This window comes from Phaethon aethereus, assembly GCF_964289735.1.
Source record: "Phaethon aethereus genome assembly, chromosome: 2".
Classification (NCBI taxonomy): domain Eukaryota; kingdom Metazoa; phylum Chordata; class Aves; order Phaethontiformes; family Phaethontidae; genus Phaethon; species Phaethon aethereus.
The window spans coordinates 122,768,596-122,795,572 of NC_138582.1; the positions used below are offsets into that span (position 1 = coordinate 122,768,596).

At 47.7% G+C, this 26,977-nt stretch overlaps 1 protein-coding gene across 1 annotated transcript in view; it reads left to right on the forward strand.

Annotated features, from left to right (window-relative positions):
- TMC2 (transmembrane channel like 2) overlaps positions 1–21,471 on the forward strand; it is a gene marked incomplete at both ends in the record, with an annotated part of 38,131 nt that extends 16,660 nt beyond the window's left edge. Inside the window, 9 exons of the mRNA XM_081996476.1 lie at positions 337–516; positions 1,359–1,511; positions 2,832–2,960; positions 5,933–6,000; positions 6,945–7,184; positions 8,915–9,040; positions 14,006–14,084; positions 19,971–20,091; positions 21,218–21,471. Coding sequence (XP_081852602.1) covers positions 337–516; positions 1,359–1,511; positions 2,832–2,960; positions 5,933–6,000; positions 6,945–7,184; positions 8,915–9,040; positions 14,006–14,084; positions 19,971–20,091; positions 21,218–21,471 — 1,350 coding nt within the window. The remainder of the gene's footprint in view (positions 1–336; positions 517–1,358; positions 1,512–2,831; positions 2,961–5,932; positions 6,001–6,944; positions 7,185–8,914; positions 9,041–14,005; positions 14,085–19,970; positions 20,092–21,217) is intronic.
- Positions 21,472–26,977: the final 5,506 nt, after the last annotated feature.

A 26,977-nucleotide genomic window follows, 5' to 3' on the forward strand; every position in this document is an offset into this window, starting at 1 on the left:
GAACTTCAGAGCTGATGCAAGCAGTACTATGAGGGACTTGAGGAACCTAAATATTCATAAGTCTAAACTGACAGGGAACAAATTCTTCAGAGCTCATTCCTTTGAGATAACGGCAAAAGTGCTGCTGCAAGAGCAAGCTGAGCAACCCAGTCCTGAAGACTGACGCTGTGCTGCGTGCACGCTCAGCAAAGCCAGAAGCTGAGCTCACTTCAGCTCCCTCCCCTTCACAAATCCTTCAGAAGTCTCCAACCAGTTGCTGGCAGCCCCCGCTCTGCTCAAAGAAAAATAGCCGCTGTTGTGACTATTAGTGCTAATCTTGTTTTCCTCACGTGGCAGGTTGAAATTGTGATGTCCTTGCTGGGCATGTTTTGCCCTCCACTGTTCGAAACCATTGCTGCACTAGAAAATTACCATCCCCGCATTGGGCTGAAATGGCAGCTGGGGCGGATCTTTGCGCTCTTCCTTGGGAACCTCTATACATTTTTGTTGGCCTTGATGGATGATGTCAATGAAAAAGTAAGAGCTGCGATGAAAAGCCCCAGTCACTAGCATTTTCCAGAGCCAAGGGTGAGCACAGCCCGTCCCCGAAGCCCGCAGGGATGTTCACCCCCTTTGCAGCAGGCGCTCCCCCAATCCCCAGTCCTCAAGCTCTGGCTGCAGTGCCTCAGGGAGACTCGCCGGCCAGAGGGGTTTCCAGAGAGTCTCCAGCTTCCCTTAACAGCCCTGAAAAGACAGTGGTTATTGTCTCCTATAAACATGGCATGTTAGGGTAATTCAATTTTTTTTCTCCGTCTGGCACCGTTTGCAACTTCTGTTAATGCAGACCCCAAGGATATGGTTTATAATCCTCTTCCCCTGCCCTCCCCTCTTTAACATTATCCTGGTAGCGTGTTGCAGGCAGATAACTGCAGCAAAGGATAAACGTCTGATCCGCAGAAAAATGACTCTGTTTTAAGCTGAGAAGAGTTGGAGGAATCAGGGCGGTTTGCTCTGTCCTGAAAAACGATGAAGAAAGTGAGGAAGGAGGACTGGGTGGAGGCTCCCTCTGTACTCAGTAGTCTTGAGGGAGGTTTGGCTCCTCCATGGGCAGGGACCAGGCTACTAGTTCCCCAAAACTCATGGTGCCCCAATCTGCTTTCGGTCTGGAAGGGCGGCTGCTCCCCTGCTCCTGGAAAAAGGGAAGGAGTTTCTGTGCCATTGCCAGCGCTGCAACTCTGTTGTAAGCAGATGCTTATAGGATGGCTGGTAGCTGGTAGGGAGGAGCGGGGAACCCAACACCTTGGATCTCTCCAAGCACATCCTCTGGGACCCCTATTTCCTAACATTTTCAGCTGGGGGTGTATGTCTCTTCATTGCAGCTGGCTGAAGAGGATGTGGTGAAGAACATCACGCACTGGACACTGCTTGGCCACCACAACTCATCCGTGGGCAACAGCACCACCACCACTCCATCTCCCCTTGATCCTGCAGACGTGCCCAGGGGACCCTGCTGGGAGACAACTGTTGGCATTGTAAGAAATTATGTAGTAAATCTCTGGGCTGGTTTGGGGGGGGGTTTGTTGTTGTTGATTTTTTTTAGCATTTCCAGGCTTGAAGTTTTCCTCGCAAATGACCTCTCCTTCCCAGACTCTCACATAGCAGCACAAAGGCAGTGTAAGTCCTTGGCCACGGTTCTCAAACCATGGTGGTGAAATCCCCAGCTGGAAGCGCCCAGGGGACACACAGCTCTGCGGCACTTGCTGTGAAGAGCACAAAAGGCCAGGTAGTCTGCAGCCATGCCTGCGTCATGTTTTCGTTCAGATCACAACTGCACGTTTGAAGCAAACCTGTCTCCTCCATTTATGCTGCATAAGTGAAACCCAACCAGAGGGCATTCCTCAAGGGAACTCCTGACACCTCACAACCCATAACACATCGTGAGGCCATGGGATGAGAGCAGAATTAGGCAAAATAACCCCCCTGAAATGCATGCGTGGTGGCTTTCGAGTCCTCGGAGTTTCACCCCACAAGCCCATCCTGCAACCTTCACCTTGCACCAAGAAGTTCTGCTGACTATGCACAACTTAAGAAGTAAAAGCAATTATTTATTGGCTGATACAGATAGCTAAGGCTTACCAAGCTGTGAGGCTACGCATTACTGTGTACAGCCAACGGGTCTTCACTAGCCAAGCGGTTTTCAGTGAAGAGGGGAAAGACCAGCCACCACCGCTCCTCGGAAGGGGATGATCCTCAGTGCAGCTGACCTCTCATTCTCCAGATCCTTGGGTTTCCCTCTCAGGCTTTCAAACCTTTTCTTGTAAGTGTTTTTCCTTTTGAATCCTTAGGACACCAGCTATCTCCATCCTATGAGTCTTACTCCTGCCTGCAATTTTAGCCTTCCTGTCTTGCACATCTCCCCTCCCTACACTTCCTCACAGCTCGTTTACAACCGAGCAATTTCCTCAGGAGTCCACGTGAAGGTTACGGAGCTGAGCCATAGCAGAGCTACACACAGTCAAAATTACCCTCAGTGTATGTATGTTTTACATCAGCATTATTGCAGCTTTAACATTTTGCTTCTGCTTTATGTGCTGACACAACATATAATGCAGTCAATAACACCAGCAGCAACTATCAGGGCTAATGGCTGTAGCGGATCTCGTGGTTCTCAAGCACAGAGGTAAAGCTTAGGCACTGCCGAGCGTTTGAAAACAGGCAGGCATTTTGCTCATGGCATGCTTTTCTGAAGGTTACTGTCTTATAAAGACAAATGGCTTAATAAAAAAATACAGTCCTGAGTGTGCTACTGAAATTATAGGAGCTAAATGGTTTTTCCGTGTTTTAAATTGCAGGAGTTTGTAAGGCTCACCGTGTCTGACATCTTGGTGACCTACATAACCATCCTGGTGGGAGATTTCATCCGAGCTTGCTTCGTCAGATTCGTGAATTACTGTTGGTGCTGGGACCTAGAGGCTGGATTTGTAAGTCAGTGTCATATAGCTGAGAAGCCAGAAGTAATTTAAGGCCATTTGGTCAAATGCTACAAACAGATTGGTTCTGAATGCTTCCAGTGGTCCTCCGGTCTCGTCTGATAATTTAATTGGTGTGGGTACTCTCTGTATCACATCTCTGGGTCCATCAGTTCCATCCCAGAGGGAACCCTGCAAAAATGGGTTCCCACCTCTGAACTTTAAAACATGAAGTGGAGTTAAAAAAATTAATCTTTTGTTAATTCAGTTGTTATAACCCCAAACCTTTGGGCCCTTCTATACCTCTTCTCAAAGCCCCAGACCTTCCTGTTCGTTGCCCACCCCACAGGCAGTAGCACGCTTTACTCACGGCACCGTTTTTTGATCGATGCTGGAAGCTGGTGTTACTTCTGCTGCCGTGGAGCGAGGAGCGTTTGCTTCCCTCCTCGCATAATAAATAACACACAACAGCGCTGGACCTTCTGGTATTCATAAAGGCTACGTTACCAAAGCAGCCAGTACCAGAGCTGCACAAATACAGAAGAACATAATGAGGAAAAAAAAAAAAAAAAAGTCCATTGTTTCACATAAGAAGTGACAAAACCAGATGGATTCATACAGAGATAGAAATACCTTGCAAGATTGCAGTTATAGCAGTGCACCAGCTGCCTGGCTGTCATACCCGGAGGGTTTCTAGGAGGGGTCTGGAGAAGAGCAAAGAGGAGGGCTTTGCAGGTGTCTACAGGGGCCTGGTCAAGCAAGGACAATTGGGGCACAACAGGCATTTTGCTGCTTGTGGAGTTCTTTGTATTTCTTCTGGGTGAGGCAGAGGACATTCCCCAGAGTGGCCAAAGGATTTGGGAGTTCAGAGGACCCCCCCGGCAGCCAAACAGCATGAAATTACTCCTACTGCGTGTGCTTACAGATCATGATCCTGCTGAAGCTTCTGGTTTCTTCCGCCTGGACATGTCCTGCTCTCACTTTGTTAGCCACCTTTGATTTTTCCTGCACCTCCCCCCCCCGCCCCGAGCTTTCCTCAAAACAACCTTTAGAAATACCACATGGGATTTTCTTCATTTTTAAGATCTCCATTGTACAAATAGCTGGAAGTGTCTTCTGTCCTGCAGGTACTCCTTGAGGTTTAAAAAACCAAAAACAACCAAACCACCATTTCCTGGACATCCACCCTCCACCTCTCAGTGAAATTTTTAAAAGCTGCTTTAGGGCTTATTCTGCACTTCCCTCTCTCCTTTCCCTTGGCATTTGGCATCAGCCCAGGCAGGCTGCAAGGCGATATTGCACTGAGAAACAAATCCCATTCAGCATCTGCCAGGGATGACCAGACTAACACCCTCCAGCAGGTCTGCTTTTGCACATGAGCAGTCCAACCCAGGGAGCTCGGAAGGAGCAAAGCGAGGCCCTTATTTATTAGGGCTAAGTAGTATCATTAATTTGCAGCCCATAACGTGGGCAGCACTAGAAAGTTGGCACTCTGCGATCTGGCAAAGGCAAAACTCTTGTGCCAAGTTGCTCCCACGGTAGCTACTGAAAGAAGAAAGCACCATGGGCTTCCCTCCTCTTTTTCTCATCTTTGGGAGATTCACGTATTCTTCATGGTGCTATGTGTATTACTCCACTGGTAGTCAAGTAGGGGTTGGGTTTTTTTTTTTTTCCTTGTCCCAGTAATGACAAAAGGAGTGAAAGATGGTTTGATAACAGCCATCTAACTCAGCATAGCCATGGGCACCAGCACAACTATATAGGTGTTTTTCGAATGTATATAGTGAAAAAGTCTCTTGTTTAATCTGGCCTTCTCACACAGAAGTACTCAAGGCAGAGGACAGCAGGCACTGAAAGTTGTCTTTATTTTCATGGGAAAAAGAAGCCACTATTAACCTCTAGCTAAAGATTTGAAGTAGAAATGGACCGGAATCAAGAGAGCAAAGAAAACAATGTTTGTACCCATCTCTTCCCAAAGCTGTGAGCAGTCAACTAAGCAAGACTCTGACTAGGCTCCTTTTGAGTTTTCATCATAAAAGACAAACATCTTAAACCTCAACTTTATGAACTGCTGACAGTATTAAGCACATGCAAATTGTGTGAAAAACAGACATACTGCACAGGACATTTCAAACATATAAGTGCATCACCCATCATTTCTTAGAACCGTGTTTTCTGCATTGCAGTAAAAAAAATATTTTTTTCCAGAAATTGTAAAAGAAAAAACTTTACACATAGTTTAATCTTCCAAAAGTCATCCAAGTTTTGTGTGCACAAAAGCAGATATATGTAAAAGAAACAGTAGCTTCAACATAGGCAAATCTAGCAGACTAATAATTTATAAAACAACAAATACCGTCAATAGATTAGACCAGCCTGTTCTGGGCTTACCACCGTTAGCACCCACAGCAGACAGGTTGCTCCACATGAAGCAGTGTTTTAACTGCTGGCTAGCACAGAGCAAAGTGCCACCAGATACCCATCAGGTCATATATTCCCTCACATTTCTCCCCCTTTGCCCTCTGTTTCCGTTCTTCAGCAGCCTGCCACTGCAAGACCTGGGGACATGGATATATCTGGCGTAGCGTTTGCCCTCCAGCTCCCCATTATCACCGTTTAAACATTCAATATTTTACCAGGGTGGAACTAAGTCCATAGCCAGCTACACCAGCTGGAGCACAAAACCTAGTCCCGTGCCACGGCTCCTTTGCTTTATGTTAGCAGGGAGATATAAACACAGAGCCACCCTAAGCACCTCCATATATCTTTCCAATTTTCAGCAAGCCAAGAGAGAAGCAGCAGCCCACAGCATGGCAATTCCAGTTTTGCTTTCACCGCGCTAATTCTGGTCATTCAAGCAGCATGCACGCAGTGGGAGCCCTCCCACTCCCAGTAAACCCAGCTTCAAATAAGCACCCTTACACCCAGCAGCAAATAGCAGGTACCTCTAGCAACAACACACTCTGCTTTCTTTCCCCATGCAGCCATCCTACGCAGAGTTTGACATCAGCGGCAACGTTTTGGGTTTGGTCTTCAACCAGGGAATGATTTGGTAAGATATTTCCTTTTTTCTTTGGTTTTTGTTGGGGTTGGTTTTTTTTTTAGGGTTGTGGGTTTTTTTGGGGTTTTTTTTTTTTTTGCATTATTTAGGTAACCTGCCAGCAGAGTTAGAAAACTTCCAAGCCAGCTAGAATAAAACTTTGGGGTTTGGTTTCTCCAATTGCTCAGCTTCCTGTGCTTACCTATAAAAGTGGAAATTTAAAAATGCCGGCTTACTCGTCCAAGAGGAGTAGCAGTGGTGTGAGATCTGTCACACAAACCCCGCCCCACGCTCGTTTTTACAAGGTCTTTTTTCTTCCAGTGGTAAAAATGTATTAAGATGGTATATGTGCTGGGGGAAGAGACCAGAAAGGGGTCTGGGGGCACCGCGAGCTTACACGTCAGTGCAAGGGTGGGCACGGAGCCGGCTAGAGCATGTTGGGCAGGAGGGGCATGTCCCAAAACTGCCCCAAGGGAGGGCAAACAGGAGTTGCTCTGTGCTGCTGTGGCAGCACCAGGTGCAACAGGCAACAGCACAAAGCACCCTCACCTCCTCTGGGAGCAAGTGGGGTTTTTTTTGCCGTGGGTTGAAAATTTCTGCCTGTTCCCCTACTACAACATCTCTGCAGATTTAAGGGAGGTCTCTCCCTGCTAGTTACATTCACCTGACGTTTTCCAAGCTATCTCCAAGAGATTTTTGTCACAAACTGAAAATATTTGCTTGCAACCCCTGAGGGGCCCGAGACCTCGCTGTTCCTTGATGCACGGTTGCCGGATCCTAACACGGATGCGGGCAGCTTCTCGGCGGGGACCACGGGGGTAGCGCGAGCCAGCCCGCTCAGACTTCATTTGCCGGCAAACTTGCCACCACATGAACGCTTGTTTTCCTCCTCCTGAAAATAAAAAACCTTCCAGCCTGTCAAAAAATAGCACCTGTCCTTCTCCTTTTCTTTTCAGGATGGGATCCTTTTACGCACCAGGGCTCGTGGGTATAAACGTGCTGCGCTTATTAACCTCCATGTATTTTCAGTGCTGGGCTGTGATGAGCAGCAATGTCCCTCATGAACGGGTCTTCAAAGCGTCCAAGTCTAATAATTTTTACATGGGACTTTTGCTGTTGATCCTGTTCCTCAGCCTCCTGCCTGTGGCTTACACCATCATGTCCCTGCCTCCCTCCTTTGACTGCGGACCCTTCAGGTACGAGCAAGACACCAAAAAGCCATTTTTCTGCTCTGATACACGGGGTTATTTTCACGAAGTTGGAAGGCCTGGACTCCAGCAGAGATGGTGAGGTGCCTCCATTCTCTCTCTGGTTAAACCCTTCGCCGTGTGAGGCATCAGGCCGTGCCCACGCCTGCTGCTCTCCAGCGGGCTCTGAAGGCCCGGCTGCCTTGCTTCCTCTGCGATGCGCTCCCTGCACCGGTGGAAGCGCCGCAGGACAGCAGGGCTGGGATGGCGGGGTGCAGCCCCCAGTAAAAAAAAAAAAAAAAAAAAAAGCAGCAGGAGCACCCCTAAGGCTCTCCGGAACATTGTGGAGGCAAAACAGGTCCAGAGCCTCCTTCTAAGGCCTTTCATAGAACCAAGAACTCCCACGGCACAAGATGTATTTTACGTGTTGAATTTTGTTGGAAAATAGCAGGAAAGGATAGGCCTGAAACTTAAGAGTTGCAGCTTTTTTTTTTTTTTTTTCCCTTAAATTAGGACAGAATCAGCACTGCACAGAGCATTCGGTGGACCAGATTAACATGCCAATAAAGTCTAATTTGATTGAGTAACGCCATTTCCTGGGCCTGCTGAGTCTGACTCAGCAAGGAGCCAGCTTGGAATAAAACATTCCTGCAGATGCACTGTTTTAGGTTATCCACTTGCTAATGGAGAATGACAACACAAAGCTAAAAGACTCGGGGGAGGAGGCAAGAGACCAAAATTCCCCTCGGTTCTACAACAAGGACAGGTGTCAATGAGCAATGTCAGAATATCTGACAAGAAACTCATTGCACGCACACTATCATTTGGAGATGACTAATCTGCAATGTGAAAGAGCTATTTCAGTTCCCAATCAACCCTTCAAAAGCCACTCAGCCTGATTCAGACCCTTGGCACACCTCTCAGCTCGACTGAAAGCTCCGCTCTCCTGGGCTTGAGGCAGCTGATGAAGTTGGGATACCCTTTAGCCAAGGTTGTCTTTATTGACTCTCTCCACCAGGACAGAGTCCAACACCTTCCTGAGTGTTGGACTGCAAGATCCCAGGAGGCAACAAGCCTAAATATGAGTAGCAGCACACATAGGGTTGAATTCACAGACCCAGAGATGCTGGGGAGAGAACAAGGTCAATTACATAATCCAGCCTTTTACAGATTTGTTCTCCTTTCATACAGAATACTCTCATCTGCTTTATCAATCCGGTTTGAAATGACTCTTTCACTGAGTTTCCTATTAAGCAATAATCAGAGATTGCTATTTTTGTCATTACTCAGCAGCTCTTCCAGTTGGCTCGTTATTTCAGAAAGCTGGTATTTGCATATAGAAAGTCATCTGTACCATGAAAAGGCCATATTTAACAAGATATTGATCAGAAATGTACAATTACTGCAATCTGTAGGTTTTTAGAGATTTCAGAGGGGTCAAGAGTCAGAACTCATGAGGGAGCTGCATATGGAAATAAATGTATTAACTCCAGGAACAAGTTGGCCTAGGAAAGGTTATTCTTATAATCAATGGGGGGTGGGAGTAGGGGCGGGGGGGCGGAATGGTTGGACCAATAAGTAATTTAAAATTAAGTCATTTCAAAATCCTTGGTGGCCAACAGCAAATTGATGCTCACTGAAAGAGAGAGGAAACATGCTACTTAGCATTGTTAGATTAGGAGCTGGTTTGTCCCTCAAGGGAATACCTACACTCCTTAACTGGCTGTTTGTCTTTCCAGTGGAAAGAAAAGGATGTATGAAGTCATTCAAGAGACCATCGAGCTCGATTTCCCACTTTTTGTTGCCAAGATCTTCAGCTATGTGGCAAATCCAGGACTGATCATACCTGCAATTCTGCTCATGGTGTAAGTTTTCCTTGCAATATTACATATTTCATACCTGGCTAGAGGGAGGAGGTTGAAAAAAAATAAAATGCTGGGATGTTAGTGAGGTCTAAATACAGCTTTGGCTGAGATAACAGACTGCATCAGGGCAAACACATGCTCCCTACCCCCCTCACCTTTGCCCAACCCAATTTCCCAAAATTTAATTACCTGACCCAATTAAGCACAACTTTGTAGATGAAACGTGTTGCTGACAGAGGCCTTGTGGCTATCAAAGCTGTCACAGCTTCCATATGAAAAATTTTCAGTAGCTACCAGGAAACAAATGGACAGTCTCAGCCTGGTGCCTTTTGGAAATGCAATTTCTGTCACAGCTGGTGGTATTTACAGCACTGCCAAGCCAGGGCATCCGAAAATTACACGTTCCAAAAATATGAAGAGGTGTGGGTTTTGTTTGGGTTGTTGGCTTTTTTGGTTTTGGTTTTTTTTTTTGGGGGGGTGTCCAAATAATACATCTGGAATTTGTTTCAGTGCTGTCTGATCATTTCAGTTTGAAACCACACTTAAATCCCTAGCACCTTCAGCAGCACCAGGACGAGGGCAGTTCTCTCTTTTCTTTTTGAAAAAGATGTTTTTGGCATTGTTCTCGAGGCTCCAGTAGCTATCAAAATGAGTGGGAGAGCTGTGGCCAAATTTCATAGGTAGCTCTTAACGCTCCAAATTAAACAGTGGGAGACAGGGAGAAGAGGGCTGGGGAGCATATTACATATGCTTGCCTGCTCCGACTCTTCCTTGGGCATTCACACACATTGGAGATGGGCCTCTAGGCTGATCCAGTACAGCCACTCTTGGGCACTGTGATCCTTCATTCTGAATAGGTTACACTGAAGATAATGCCATTAAATTAAATCAACTACAAGTTCCCATGTTACAAAATTTCTGAAAAATAGCCTGAGAAAAATCCCAATTAAACTGAAAATGACCTGTCATCCCTCTACCTGCCTCAAACTACTCACTCATTTTAACCTAAATAAAGATGACGAGATACCATAACTCGCATAGATACCATAACTCGCACTTCTACACTTAGAAGAATCAGATCAGATACCCACAGGAGACAAGAAGCCTCACGCTACACCCCTGGTATGGCCAAGCATATTATGGAGTTACAAGCTCCATTGCTGTGGGCTTGGCAGTAGCGCTAGCAGGTGCTGCCACGAATGCGAGATGAAGACTGCAGAACAAATCCACCCCAAATGGATGATCTTTACAAAAGGGCTGCGGCTCCGGTTTCTGAGGCTTTGATGCAACCCTCCAAAAGAGGTGGGGGGAGAGGTGCAGATCTTTGGAAATAATGTTTTGTTCAGTGACAATCTCCTGCCCTTAACTCCACTGACTGCCGGGATAGGGAACAGCACAAATCCAGTTTATCTGCCGAAGATACACCTTTTATCACCCCTTCCCAGTCTGGGCTATTTCCACACCACAGCCTTCCCATCTGTCCATCTCTCCTCGAGACACCATTTTGTCTCTGCCCCGATCCCCTCTGCAAACTGAGAGATAACCTATGTCCGCATTACTGAAAACATCCTCGCTTCCCACCCAGATACACTGCCCGTGCGGCCTTTGCAGATACTAGATATTTGTGATTTCCAGTCGCTAAGCTCCCGAGAGAGTCACAGCCCTAAAAAAGTGGTTGCCCCCAGGATGCCTGGACAAGTCAGCCCTACAGCCCCCCGCAGTAGCTCTCGCATGCCCCAAGAGCACCGGGTGCCTGCGGGAGCATGGCTCGCCCTGTGCACTCAGACCTTCCCTGGGATAATCCCAGACAAAAATCACTGCTACCGTACAAGGATGTTTCCTAAGGCTTGGGTCCTTTTCTCCTCTCAGGAGCTTTTCAGTCGAAGGAATGACATTTAGCACATCCCCAGTTCCTGCCTTCTCCCTGAAAGTCTTCAGCTTCTGCCGCTACCTGCGCTGGGATGCAGGCAGGTAGACAGGCTGGAGCTAGTCCTTATGCTGATCCCCGTCCAGCTTGCTAAGAGATTAAAACCACAGAAATGCAAAAGCTTCATTTGGTCCTCATGAGCAGAGAGACAGCAGCTTTCAAAGTAACAGGCAAGGCAACCTACAATGCAGCCTAAATTAAAAAAAGCCTGAAAAGAGACAGACAAGTAGATCATATATGGACAGTGTTGATTTTGATGGCAGACACTTTTTTTTTGAGTGTTTGCTGCTTCTATGGACTGAATTAAGTAATTTTCTCTAGCCAGGATAAGCCCTTATCTTTTTTCCATGTGCAATCCGAAATGCCTGTTCCATTTATTTCTGTTCTTGCCTTCTGGTCCCAAATCATAATGGGGTCCAGCAGGTGACATGAGTGTCAAACTTACTGTCCTGTTCCTAGCTGCCCAAGGACAAGGGAAAAAGGAAATAAAGAGCAAGAAGAAGCAGAGCACATAACCTAAACCCATTTGGGTCACAAGCAGGATTTCAAGCCATGGCTTGCAGGGCTTCCTAGCAGAAGCTGGAAGCACCTTACTGCATCAAGGAGGAGGAGAAAAAGATTAAAAATTACTGTGCAGGCTAGGGAAGGACAGTGACCCACACTCTCTCCCCAGCTCTGGGGAAGCAGTAAATCAGAGAAGAGGGGTGCCAGGGCCATGCAGCAACCATGCTAAGCAGCTCAAGCACAAGGGCACATACCCAGGCTTATTTTAGAGGCAAGTAGCTCTAAAGCAGCCCATTGAAAGTGATAAACTCCATTTGTTAATGCTTACTCGATTTCCCGGGAAAGCTTACAGCTCCTCGTGCTGCTGCTTACCGTCAGACTAGGACCTGGCTTTGCTCTGCCTTTTCTGGGAACCAGCACTAGCAGTGTGAATTAGGAATTCAAAAGCAAATCCAGGCACACCCGTAGGACCTGCCCAGGACACTGGCACGCGCCTTGGAGGATCACCCTGGCTGCTTCAGCTTTGCTGAGGCTTGGCCTGAACAGGCCAGTCCAAATCTGCCTGACTACCTGCAGATTTGGACTGTGGCAAAGGCATCCCCCCAGATCCCCTTTCTGTGGCACTGCCCCTTTCCCCTCTCCCTCTCAAGGGACTGTCCCTTAAGGACAGTTCAAACATGGACAAATTCAACCTCCCTTGAGCAATAAAGCTGCCAAGGACGGAGAAAACTCATGCTTAGCCTGCAGACAGGGTGGGCTTGTGTCTCACAGCGTTTGGGAGAGGGACCTGGTGAGTTCACAGCCTTCCCATCGATGTCCCGTTAAACACAGGAGTCTGCAGCAGAGGAAGCTCTGGTGATTGAGACGATGCTGGCTGCTAAAGCAGAGCATGAGAAAGGACTGAAAAAGGAATGGAAATGGATTTGCTCAGTTACTCAATGAACTTGAGAAGGCAGCTTAGGAACAGAGTGCATGGCATCCCAGCTGGCTTTCAATAGGCAGATTTAGTTATCTTCATGAAAACAGGGGTGTTCCGGGCACTTATGTCCTGGCTGGGCGCCAGAAAAATGGCAGAGCAGCCCCAAAGCCCTGATTACAAAGTGATATTCCTAGGCAATGAGTTTGATAACAGAGAAGAAACAAAACTATCACATCCTTACAGAACAACAAAAATAACAATTTCCGAGAGGTTTTTGCAGGGCAGAGCCCAGACCACCAAGACTGAGGTTTGGGTTAATACTAGGCAAAAGGAAGCAAATGTGTTTCCTCTAGGCAGACACCTGCAAAAAGCCTTCAGGAAAGGCCATCCTAAGTACCCCTTCCTGATCTCCCACCTGGAAACCAATATGCCAGTACACAGTGCCTTGCTGGGCTTAGAGTCAGGTACTCTGCTGACAGAACCCTCAAGCCTGGTTTTAGGATGCTGAACCTAGGCCAGAGCCGCACAAGCTGAACTGCCAGGAAACCTTTTTTTAGTCTGCTCCTGCTTTGCCTTTTACAAGAGAATTTTCTACTTCACTTCAAAAAAAAAAGAAAAACCAAACAAACCCAAAACCAACTATAGTGGTGAACTGAATGGTTGGTGCTTTTTCTGGGAATGGCTCAGAGTCACTGAGCAGATGATGTTTATAATTTAGAAGAATAAAAGCACTCTACAAAAGCAGGAGGAGACATTTTTGACAACCAAAATATTACTGGCTGGTGAGTGGCAGCAGTGGCAAGAGAGCCCCAGATGCTTGAGCATGTTTTAAAACACGTGCCTCCCTGTGTGCCAAAGGCTGGCTGTCAGCACGCCCTCTCCTATCCCACTCGCCTTTCAGTTCCCTCCAGCTTGGCTTGGTTCTCCCCTAGCTTTGGGGTGCCCTTTTTGCAGAATAGTTGTTCAAAACAAAAGCCAGTGGCTCTGCTCCGACCCGGCGTCTGCTTGCCCTTGGTTCCCGTCTCCGCTTGCTCCCAACGACCCCTTCCCAGGATGCAAGGAGCAGCTGGTCCTGGCCAAGTGGGAAGGAGGATCATGCCTTGAGCAACGTGCTTTTTAGGGTTCAGGGCCCTGCTCTGCCATAATTTTCCTGGTTTCCTGTTTTTTTTCTAAGCTCCCTTGTGTAACCTGGAGCCTGTTTTGTCTCCCAGGCCAGGGTTTTCTTTTGAGCCACAGCAGAAAGCCATGTGTTTTATCAGCTGAGTTGGGTTTCAAGGCTGGTGCCTAGTTTCACCAAGGCTGGTGCCTAGTTTCACCAAGGCTGGTAGAAAGGAAGCAGAGGGAGCCCATGCCCAACCAAGGTGGAAGCAGGAGAGCAGGATGGTCATTTTTCTTCTCTTTGTACAGAACTGAGCTACTGGACTGGCTCAGCCTATCTTAGCTGACCATGCTATGAGGCTGCCTGAATTTTTTCTAAGCCTTGAGCCTTAGAGGCAGTTTGAAGACAGCTGGTGGGAAAACTAAGTATTAGAAGGTAGGCAGAAATTAAGCATTACCTCCTTGTGAAACTTTCTCCCCTGATCCCATCACTACAGCAATGCATTTGTTTTTGTAGCCTCGCCATCTATTACCTAAACGCTGTGGCTGAAGCATACCAGCGTGCCAATGCAGAGCTGAAGAAGAAAATGCAAATGGTAAGTATTCATAGAATCATAGAATAGTTTCGGTTGGAAGGGACCTTTAAAGGTCATCTAGTCCAACCCCATTGCAATGAGCAGGGACATCTTCAACTAGGTCTGGTTGCTCAGAATCCTATCCTACCTGACCTTGAATGTTTCCAGGGATGGGGCATCTACCACCTCTCTGGGAAACCTGTGCCAGTGTTTCACCACCCTCATTGTAAAAAATTCCTTCCTTAGATCTAGTCTAAATCTACCCTCTTTTAGCTTAAAACCACCACCCCTTGTCCTATCGATACAGGCCCTGCTAAAAAGTCTGTCCCCATCTTTCTTATAAGCCTCCTTAAAGGACTGGAAGGTTGCAATAAAGTCTCCCCAACTCTCTCAGCCCTTCTTCATAGGGCAGGTGTTCCATCCCTCTGATCATTTTTGTGGTCCTCCTCCAGATGTGCTCCAGTAGGTCCATTTCTTTCCTGTGCTGAGGGCTCCAGGGCTGGATGCAGTACTCCAGGTGAGGTCTCCCCAGAGCAGAGTAGAGAGTCAGAATCACCCCCCTTGACCTGCTGGCCATGCTGCTTTTGATGCAGCCCAGGATACAGTTGGACTTCTGTACTGCAAGCGCACATTGCAGGCTCACGTCCAGCTTTTCATCCACCAGTATTCCCAAGTCCTTCTCGGCAGGGCTGCTCTCAATCCCTTCATCCCCCAGCCTGTATTGATACAGGGGGTTGCACTGACCCAGGTGCAGGACCCTGCACTTGGCCTTGTTGAACCTCATGAGGTTCACATGGGCGCGTTCCTTGAGCTTGTTCAGGTCCCTCTGGATGGCATCCTGTCTCTCAGGGGTATCAACCGCACCACTCAGCCTGGTGTCATCTGCAAATTTGCTGAGGGTGCACTCAATCCCACTATGTCATTGATGAAGATATTAAACAGTACCGGTCCCAACATGGACCCCTGAGGGACACCACTCATCACCAATATCCATCAGGACACTGAGCCATTGACCACTAGCCTCTGGATGAGACCATCCAACCAATTCCTCATCCACCCAACAGTCCACCCATCAGATGCACCTCTCTCCAATTTAGAGAGAAGGATGTTGTGGAGGACTGCAGAAGTCCAGATAGACAACTTCAGCAGCTCTTCCCTTGTCTTCTGATGTGGTCACTCCATCATAGAAGGCCACTAGGTTGGTCAGGCAGGACTTGCCCTTGCTGAAGCCATGCTGGCTGTCTCAAATCTCCTCCCTGTCCTCCATGTGCCTTAGCATAGCTTCTAGGAGGATCTGCTCCATGATCTTCCCAGGCACAGAGGTGAGGCTGACGGGTCGGTACTTCCCAAGGTCCTCCTTGTTACCCTTTTTTAAAATTGGGTGCAATATTTCCCTTTTTCCAGTCTCCAGGGACTTCACCTGACTGCCATGACTTTTCCAATATCATGGAGAGTGGCTTGGGAACTACATCAACCAATTCCCTCGGGACTCTAGGATGCATCTTGTCAGGTCCCACAGACTTGTGTATGTTCAGGTTCCTCAGGTGGCCTTGAACCCGATCTTCTCTTACAGTGGGAGGGACTTTGCTCCTCCAGTCCCCATCTTGCAGTCCATCCACTTGAGAGGTGTGGGGAGAGACACTGCCAGTGAAGACTGAGGTAAAGAAGTTGTTGAGTACCTCGGCCTTCTCCTCATCCATTGTTACCAGTTTGCCAGTTTTGCTCATCAAGGGGGGTATGCTTTCTTTGGGCTTCCTTTTCTGGCTGACATACCTATAGAAGCCCTCCTTGTTATTCTTTGCATCTCTTGCCAAATTCAGCTCTAGCTGTGCTTTGGCCTTCCTGACCCCATCCCTACACAAGCGGGCAGTGTCCCTGTACTCTTCCCAGGGTACATGTCCCTGCTTCCACTGCCTGTGGAAATATTGATTGGCAAATACCTGTAAGCATTGATTTGTCAAAGCCATCTTTGAAATACCATGCACTTCAAGTTTGATGTGCAACATATGCTTTTAAATTGCTCTTCACTTCTGAACACATTAGTGACACAAGGTGAAGACACATTTTATCCTTGTTCAGTCCTCTCTGATGGCATTTAATGGCTAACTGCAAAGAGTGGTCACATCCCATAATAGGCTGCTATTTCATACATCAAAACTACAGTGAGTTTTCCCATAAACTGCACTTTCCACTTACAAAGATAAGTTACCTCCAAGTTCAAGTAATGTTTTGGAGCCTGAGATTTCCCAGGGACAATGGTAAGCCCATCAAAACCACAGGCAGATTTTGTGCAAGCTGAAGAGCAAACAGCCATAAATAACGACATGGCAATAACATTTTTACCAGTAATTCTCAAAGCACTTTACAAAGGAGGCTGGTGTCTGTCTCTGCCATGCAGATAGCAAAAGCAAGATACAGACAGATGCAATGACTCGAATTCTCAGGGTAGGATTTGGACCTCATGATACCCAGAACTGGGAGAGGTTGCAACATGTAGAGGACCATAATGCAGGGACCCCGAACTAATATGAATTAGGTCTGGCAGCAGAATATCTGCAAAAGCACAGCTCTACTCAGATAATGAGTCTCAATGAGAAACAGCAAAGGTGTCGTGCTTCCAGGGCCTGTGCAATGCCACATCAAGCAACACATTGCATAAAGCAGAGATCGGTGCAACACTGAAAGTGAGAATGTGAGCACTGAGAAAGGAGACTCCATAAATTACATCCAAATGCTCAGATTCAGAACTGATCACTCATGCATGTGGCTTAAAATAAGTGTCTTGGTGCATAGGGTATCCTCAAGTATTGCAAGAGTTGAACACATGCTACAACACACTGGGACTTAGGGGCACATAGTCTATCTCATGCTGCACAAACTGGTTGCGATAAGGGTTTAAGGAAGCACAAACCCCCACATAGGGGTCACAAAGCAGGGCCCGGTGTTACCCAAAGGAAGAGAAACATCTCCAGAGAAGCACCTGCCTTTGCACAGACCTTACATATACAGACCCACAGGCACCTGTAGGTTTGCTGAGACAGCCAAAGCCTGGCAAGAGGAGGGGTACGCAGCAGGGCAGGGAGAAAGTGAGGGCATCAGCACAGCCCTTCTGCTTACAGAGTGAGGGATGGGAGCCGCTTAGTCATGACAGAGGTGCTCAGCAGGTGGAGCTCACCAGAGACCCCCCGCTGCGTGATGATCTGCTGAGCTCAGAGGCATCTGCTGTGTCTGCCCTCAAAGTCTGCCAGGTCTGCCAAATGGACGGAGGCTGTTCTATGGGTTGGGACCTCTCAGCTGTAGCAAGGCTACATGTTGCCTTGCATTCCATGGCTCCAGCACACAACTCCCTCCATTGGTAGATCACCCTTTTTGGAGAAGGGATGAAGCTGGAGTGGAGTCCATCCAAGTTTTCACAGAATCACAGAATCATTAAGGTTGGAAAAGACCTTTAAGATCATCAACTGTTAACCCAATGCCACCATGTTCCCTAAACCCTGTCCTGAAGCGCCACATCCACACGTTTTTTGAACACTTCCAGAGATGGCGACTCCACCACCTCCCTGGGAAGCCGGTTCCAATGCTTGACCACTCTCTCAGTGAAGAAATTTTTCCTAATATCCAATCTAAACCTCCCCTGGCGCAACTTGAGGCCATTTCCTCTCGTCCTATCACTAGTTACTTGGGAGAAGAGACCAACACCCACCTCATCACAACCCCCTTTCAGGTAGTTGTAGGGAGCGATGAGGTCTCTTCTTCTCCAGACTAAACAACCCCAGTTCCCTCAGCCACTTCTCATAAGACTTGTGCTCCAGACCCCTCACCAGCTTCGTTGCCCTTCTTTGGACATGCTCCAGCACCTCAGCATTCTTTCTTGGAGTGAGAGGCCCAAAACCGAACACAGTATTCAAGATGTGTCCTCACCAGTGCCGAGTACAGGGGCACGATCACTTCCCTACTCCTGCTGGCCACACTATTTCTGATACAGGCCAGGATGCTCTTGGCCTTTTTGGCCACCTGGGCACACTGCCGGCTCATGTTCAGCCGGCTGTCAACCAGCACCCCCAGGTCCCTTTCCACCAGGCAGCTCTCCAGCCACTCCTCCCCAAGCCTGTAGCGTTGCATGGGGTTGTTGTGACCCAAGTGCAGGATCCGGCACTTGGCCTTATCAACCTCATACAGTTGACCTCAGCCCATCAATCCAGCCTGTCCAGATCCCTCTGCAGAGACCTCCTACCCTCCAGCAGATCAACAATCCCACCCAACTTGGTGTCATCTACAAACTTACTGAGGGAGCACTCGGTCCCCTCATCCAGATCATCAATAAAGTTATTGAACAAGACCGGCCCCAGAACCGAGCCCTGGGGAACACCACTTGTGACTGGCCACCAGCCGGATTTAACACCATTCACCCCAACTCTCTGGGCTTGGCCATCCAGCCAGTTCTTTACTCAGCGAAGAGTAAACCTGTCCAAGCCACGAGCTGCCAGTTTCTCCAGGAGAATGCTGTGGGAGAAACTGTCAAAGGCTTTACTAAAGTCCAGGTAGACAACATCCACAGCCTCTCCCTCATCCACTAGGCGGGTCACCTGGTCATAGAAGGAGATCAGGTTGGTCAAGCAGGACCTGCCTTTCATGAACCCATGCTGGCTGGGCCTGATCCCTTGGTTGTCCTGCACATGCCCTGTGAGCATTCTCAAGACCAACCGCTCCATGATCTTCCCCGGCACGGAGGTCAGGCTGACAGGCCTGTAGTTCCCAGGATCCTCCTTCTGGCCTTTCTTGTAGATGGGCGTCACACTGGGAAACCTCCAGTCATCTGGGACCTCCCCTGTTAACCGGGACTGCTGATAAATGATGGAGAGTGGCTTGGCAAGCTCTTCTGCCAGCTCCCTCAGTACTCTAGGCTGGATTCCATCAGGACCCATAGACTTGTGGGTGTCCAGGTGGCTTAACAGGTCCTTAACTGCTTCCTCCTGGATTATGGGCGGGTTATTATGCTCTCCATCCTCATCTTCCAGCTCAGGGGGCTGAATACCCTGTGGATACCTGGACTGGCTATTAAAGACTGAGGCAAAGAAGGCATTAAGTACCTCAACCTTGTCCTCGTCCTTGGAGACAATGTTCCCCGCCATATCCAGTAAGGGATGGAGATTCTCCTTGCCTCTCTTTTTGTTGTTAACACGTTTGTAGAAGCTTTTTTTATTATCCTTTACAACTGTGGCCAGACTGAGCTCTAGCTGGGCTTTTGCCTTTCTAATTTTGTCTCTGCTTGACCTTACAAGATCCTTGTACTCTTTGTGAGTTGCCTGCCCCTTTTTCCAGAGGTGATAAACTCTCCTCTTTTCCCTGAGTCCCAGCAAAATCTCCCTGCACAGGAGAGGGCAGCCTCCCCCTTCCCTGTCCAGCATGCCTGTCCTGAGCAGAAATAGCCCCTAGGTATTTGCCTCCCTCTGCCATCCAAAAGGAAATCTTTTGAAGTCTTAAATGTATGCAAGTAAAACCAAAGACAGCCCTACAGCCCATCCCCATGTTGCCATGCCTTCCTCCTCTTCCTCTGGCATTTATCACTGACACCCTCCCTCCCAAGAAGTCCATATTTAAAACAACCCAAAACCCCAGGGAGGGCAGATTGGCAGTTGCAGAAACACACAGACAGCCCGGTGGACCTCAACCAGGTTATCAGAAAGCGCTTTGCCCTAACAGGACCAGAGCTGTCGCTTCCCAGGCTCTCAGTCCTACCTGGGATGTACTTTCTTTCCCTAAAATGCTTGGTCACCAGACCAAGATTCAGCAACTTGAACTTGGCAAAGAGATTGCATTCATACCAACAAACACTTAGCCGGGCCAACCATTTCACAGACCACATCTGCTGTTTCAAACTAAACCCGATGGTTTTTATTCATGCAGCAACGTGAAGAGGAGAAAAACAAGAGAAACAACAAAGCCAGCACTAACCCCGTGCTGCAGGATTTGGAGGATTTACTTACACCAAGTATGAAGAGTGAAAGTCATCTCAAACAAGCAGAAGGTAAAAACTAAACAAGTTCCCCTCAAGTCTCCTGAAAAAAGCTCCTTTTGCCATCAGACTGACAGGGAAGGATTGAGAAACTGGAATGATACACGTTTGCAAAGGCTCAGATGAGTATAACTAGCACAGATTTTGTCCACTTGCCAATAGACAGCCAGGAAGGGCAAGTTTTTAGGCTGGATTATGACTCACACAGACTTATCACAGTGTGGGAATTGTAATCCAAAATTATGATTCATATCCTAGCTATTAACCATGCCAGTCATTAAACCAGCAATTTGTTCTGGGAACAATGCTGAAACTCCAGTGTTGTTCCTGGGCTGATGAGTTCAGCCAGGCACAGACTTTTCTCTGAATTGAAGCTTTCATCAGAAAATTTATTATGAATGAGACAGAAGCTTTTTACAGGACTGCATTGGTCTTAGGGCAAATAAATGCTGTAAACTCTGCTGAGGGGGGTCCATGGCTGGGCAGAATGATGTGGGAGGAGGTATTGGCACTCTACTCCAGGCACTCTCAAGGAAGACAGATCCTCCAGGCTCAGTCTGAACCAGCCATTTCCTGACCACCAGAGCCGCCTGCTCTCATTGTGTGAGAAACAGTGCAACATATGCGAAAGACTTTGATTTTATCTTGATGCAGGCAAGAAAAGCAGACTAGTGCCACCATAAGCCTCTTGCATTTAGATGGGCTGTTTCTTGGAGAGGCTGAGACGAGCTGGGAAGTTCAGACCAACCCGAGATAGATTCCCCCAGAGCACCCCCCAGGGTGCTCATTTAAATGGAAACAGTGCTGGCAGCATTGTGGGTGCATTGAAAATAAAGACTAAAATCAGTAACTACCCATGACCACCGCACAGCTAAAGGTGTACCAGCATGGCTGGTAGGACTATCATGCCTTATAAACACATCAGTAAGAACCTGCGAAGAAGGTTTGGGCAGCAGAGACACATGCTGGCTGTTGGCCAGGGGCTAACAGTCTTATTTACGGTTTCTTCACTCAGATGCTCAAACACAAATCCCCAGACACTGGGGTTATTGCACGTAGAAGCAGCAGCAGTCACTGGGGAGAGGAAGAAAGGCAGTACTTGCTGTCAAGAAAGTAACATTCATAATCTTTGTCCTAGACAAGAAAATAGAGTCTCCTGGTAGAACCAGCCCCACCGGGAAACAAGGCGAAGCAACCACCCTGAACGGCAGCCCCATGACTGGTGGGAGAGGAGCAGCATTCACCATGCCACTGCATGCCTTCGTGACACAGCCACCGACACCGGGCGTCTGGGCACCTTACCCTGGCCAGCCCAGGCCAAGGGGGCACCCACCAGGACCAGTCCCTGGAAGGGGGAGAGGACAGCCACGCTATTCACATGCTGCTCGATAAGCTCAGCAACGCTTCTCCTGTTTGACATGAAAATAGAGGTGCTGCGTGAACTATCGTAGTTTCAGTAGGAAATTAGTACTGTATGTTGGTCACCCACTCATGATGATCTGTATCTATCCAACACTGATTATCTAAAAGAGCTTTTGTTTAGAAGCTTAGTAGTACTTTGGAGTTGTAACCCCCAGTGGCTGCGCTGATTTGGATCACGAAGGAAATGGCAGGCGGTCAGGATGAAAAAATCAGCTGTGGGACTGCTAAACTACTACACACCGGACGCAGCCCCATGGCCACTAACAGCGGCACAGTGGGCTGGCTCCGTGGCGCAAGTGCTTGACAGTCCCTTGAAAGGCTTCTTCAGTTAATAAAAGCAGTGTGAGTTTACCTGTCATTTCAACAAAGGGGTCTTTCTGGGGTTTTTTTGCTGTCCCTCTACTTGAGGAATTAAGTATTCTTTAAAAAAAAAGATGAGTGTCCCTGTTCCGCTGCATGGCAGCCACTACTAGGAGTAGAGGACTCCTATTAGACCAGCACAGGTTTTCCCAGCTGCATTTCGTCCTTCACAACAGCTTGTCTCCAGTCTACCTCCTCCAAACTTTCATCTTTTTGTTTCAACCCCAGTGTGTCTCTCACCACTGCTTTCTCTGGGTTCCCGCTTTGCTCCTCTTTTCACAGTCTGTTGAGAGTAGCTTGCACCATTTTTTCAGTCCCTAGGTGCAACTCCTAATCCAGTAACATCACCCAGCACAACTGAGAGATTGAAAGCACTTTGGCCTAATTTTTTTGTTATAACCAATAAGAAATTTCTGATGCAATTTAAAGATTGTATCCTCCAGATCTACAGGACTTCCCAGGACTCCATGGCAGCACCTCTCTGGGTTGACCTTCTCCTTTACACCTACAGTTTCTTCCTGTTGTTGACACAAACCCTTCCTGGCCAGCTTAGATCTGGTGTTCACATATGTGTCCTTTATCATAAAAATGTCTGTAAAAAATAAACCCATGTTCTTCAGTAAAAACAAATCCACAAAGATATCTAGTAACAATTCCACTACAGCTGGGATATTTGGGATTAAATGTTCTCACCTTGATTTTTTTCACTAAATGCCACAAATCTTGTCATATATGTTCAGGACACAAAACTCAGTGACTTATTTCTCCTCTATGGCTTGACAGACCATAGAGCATTTGACCTTCAGTCTGGGTGTGCCCACCTTTGAGGAGCTGGGCAAAATGGGGCCAGTTAGGTCAGATGTGAGGCAAATAGATAGTAAAAAGGATTCCATTTTTCAGGTCCAAAGCAACAAAAGTATTTAGGCATCCGATTCCTCATAGGAATTAAGAGCTTAAATATCGTGCTGTGTTTATTTGTAGAGACCTAGGTAATTTTTTGATGTCTGTGCTTTATAAAAGAGACCAGAGCCCTAGAGAAGTACTTCCAGGAGATAGAAGCGAGAGACAAAAGGAGAATTCAGAATTTCTTCAAAAATCAAACCATTGCATTTCGCTTGCAAATACAGGAAAGTCAATGGTTTATTTGTAGAAATAGCTTGTCCCTGGTGTGCAGGCTCAAAGTCAGTTTGGCTGTTCCCAGGCACGCTGCAATGATCAGGGTTGCTCATTCACCCAGGGAGCCTCCACGTGGGAAACTGTTCATCAGATTTATCTCCTGGTCTTGGAAAGACCGCCTATTTCCCTGAGCAGAGTCTCACAGATAAGGTCTTGTCTTGCCTCTTTGCTGCGAGAGTTGTTGGTGCAACACAGCTGTGGTTGCCTCTTCTGCGACAGATACACAGTCATTCAACTGGAGGGAAGTCAGACAAGAGAAGGCCTTTTTCAGGAGACAGAATCTGTTGCCTCCCATCCTTCTCCACAGGTTTCCATAGAAAATACTGGTCAGAAAGTGCTTGGGGATGGTGCTTGCAGCCTGCTAATCCAGCAGGATGTCGCAGAAACGGCGCAGTGCCCTGATTTCAGCCCTGCAGACTCTGCTATCTTGGGGAATGGTTGTACAATGAAGAATAGGATTTCCCACCTCTTAGCGCCTCATCTCACATTAAAACATGATTTGGGAAGGGGAGACATGGCTTCAGATCTCACTCATCTCTGCTGGAAAACAGAAAGGGGCTGGAAACATGTGTGTGCATATGTGTATGCACACGTGGGAGAAAAGTAGGGAATATTTATTTATTTGCACAAGGAATATAAGGGCAATAAGAAATGTTATGAAGAAGCAATAGAGAACTCCAGACAAGTCTTGAAAACCTGAGAAGCAGAGGCAGACCAGGTGAATAACTATTCCAGGATTTGAATGCTCTCTGAATCAGGCCCCCAAGACCCACCATAATAGCAAGCATTACAAAGCACTTTGTCATCTCTGGAGCACAACTGCCCATTAGCTAATTAATCTTTCAGGGTTTGCTCATGTCTAATTATGATACATTAGGTTCACCCGTTGATCAACATCTTTTGCAAGCTCAGAGGCTTCAGGGTACAAGGGCAACGGTATCAGCTACAAGAGAATTTCTGCAGACCGGTGGCAACACACTTCCCTGACTCCAGCGCATAATGGGGTCCTCCGCTAAAGCACAACAATTGTGAAGGGTGTAAAAATGCCAACCCTTCATACTGACGGAAATGATTATTTGGCTCTCTGAGTTTTGGGCCTATTTACCAGTTACTCACGTGCAACTGGAGATTAAGCTCCATAAACTCACTGGAGTATTCAGTAGCATTTGGTTTCATCCCTATTTTTCTACTGTTCGGAACAGCAAAAAGTACTTGCCTGAGAATTTGGCATTGATCCCCCCGCCCCGCTCCCTCCCCTGACATTTGTTGAAAGACTATATCCATCCCAAGCTTCCTCTGGAGCTCAGGCTATCTTCAAGGGGAAAGTAAAAAAAAAAAAAAAGAAAAAAGCTCAGTGGTGTGTTAGCAGGAGCCTGCATCTCACACGGTGCACAGTTTGAATTCATACGACTAGAAAAGCCCTCTGCATTGCAAATTTTTCACATCTTTTATGGCCACTAGCTCAAATGCTGCATACAAGAGGTTTTGGTAAAAAACAAGGAAATATCTAAGCTTAATTCTTTTATTGTTCTTCTCACTGAAGACTTTTTTTTAAACAGGCAACTCTTGTGGGCATCAGTTTTTAGTTTGTGTGGCCAGAGCATGGAAAGACTGAGCATCTTCTCAGTATTACCAATGAACAGGAATCTCAACAAAATAAAAAATAAAATTTAAAAGGGCAATTTTGCAACACATGTGGCTAAATATGAGATATGAAAAGAATGCCAACATGCACATTTCTCTGAGGGTGAAAAATGCCATTCAGCTATTTCTTTCATACTGTGCTCAGCCATGGTATGAGGCAAAGTGCTTTCTGCACTCACAATTAACAGAAAATAGTAGACGCCACTAAACAGGTTTGCTCATAAAGCCAGAAAAGCAGTCCAAATCTCGCACATACATTCAAAGAAAGTTTGCATTCAGTACCATGACACTGGCGCCTTGGCTTCTCCAAAGCAGAAAAATCAGCTTTTATCTCCAGAAGGAGAATAAGCTATTTCCAGAAGAGAACTTTGAAACATCTGAGCTCGCATTTTCAGGAAGCTTATACGAAGCTTTACAAGGAGAGAAAGGAGAACAAGCATTGCACACCACCGCCATTGACAGCATTCCCCCCCTCCTCCGATAGCCTCACTTACTCCAAACAAGCAGCCAAGATCATCTTGTTGAGCCCTCTCTCATCCTCTGCTCCTGTAGCCAACACTGCACCAAAGCAAAGCCATCTATCACACGTTTTGAACCTTCACAGCCATAGTATCGTCACCTTGCTTGAAACTATGAGCTATGAGCTATAGGAGTCTTGTGTGTAATCCACCTCCGTTCTTCTTCGGGATCTTCACTGTCTTGCATTGCACAGCACTGCTCACGGCAGTGGGAGAAGGATTTTCTCATACCAGCTGACAAACCAGGGCTTTGGGGAGGGATTTTTGGTTTCTTTCAAGGTGCTAAGGAGGGGTGTCACCTGCACATCTAAGCTAAAGAAACCTCTCAGCTACAAAGAGGCTCCACACACCACAAGAGCCATAAGCTGCACTGGCTCCAGCACCCCGAGACCTACCCTGAGAAACCTTCACTGACGAACCCAGGCAGGGAAGACAATCAACGGCCAGTTCCCCGCGCCCAGAAAAGATTCCTGGTGATGGAGACTGGTATTTTTGCAGCTTATCCCACCCCACAAGGCACACTGCTCAGCATATCCAGCCGGGCAGCGGCTCTGCTGGTGCCAGGAGCACCACAGTGGCTTCCACGCTGGTGAAGATGCCCTAAGACTCCATTTCATGTCCTGCAGGCCCCTGACTTGACCCCAGCAGGCTGTGGGTGCAGCAGGTCATCCACTTCTCTGCACCCCAGCATGCTCAGACCCTCTCTGCGACCATATACCAGGTGCTTTAGCTGCCACCAAAGCAGGTCAGACAGGGACCTTTGAAGCCTGACCCCACTGCATCTCTAAACCACGTCTCATCAAAGCAGCAATGTCCTGACACACACAAAAAAAATGGAGTGCTCGCTGAAAGGCTTTGAAGAGTGATCCCCCCACTTTGATTCACGCTGCATGCAATGTTATCAGCTCTCCAGCCTGACAGCCATGAGGATTTTTTTCTCTCCATCACGCTTTTCTTGCCACTTGCCTAAGCCCCGAGGCAGCAGCTTGTCCTTTGGCAGGTGCCAGCCAGGATTCATCTGTGGCCAAGGCTTTATCACTCACAAATGCTCAGACACAGTTTTTCCCTAGGGAAAACGGCAACTCTGGAAACCAAGGATTTTTGGATCCCGGCCCATTTCTCACACACAGTCAGCATTGCTGAATCAGAGTTCAGCATCACGTTTTACGTGGACTATAGCAACGCAACTGCGTGCTCTGGCGAGCTAACGTGGAGAGGCTTGGCTTTGCTGCAATCGTTCATTTCCAATCACAAGACCCAGCTCCCTGGGTCCCCTTCAGTTCAGCCACCTATAGACAGGCAAAACCAGTGGTGAACGCTGTCTCGAAATCTTAAATTGGTAGCCCATGGTGCTACCCAGGAACACCCACCTCCTCCACGCACTCAGCAAAGGTCCCACATGCTGGGAGATGGTCTGCATATGCGTACATCCATGCAGGCACTGAGATAAAGATGAGTGGATTTTAAAATGTTTCGGGATTTATATTTTTTCTGCACCGCTCCTTCATGATTGATGGCAAAACCGGAAAGCACTGAGGTGAGGGGAGGCATCCGCGGCTGGTGCGCCAAGCATCCTCCCATGGCAGCGTGTGGCGGCGGGGAGGAGAGCCCACAGCCACCCGGGGATGGACAGACAGATGCCATTTCCCAGCGGGCAAAGGCTTTGTGTGAATCGGCATCAAACCCCCATGAAAAGGCCAGGCGGGCAAGAGCCACCCACCGGTGGCAGAGCAGCCAAGGGGAGAAGAGGAACAACCACAGCGGGTCTCCCACACCTT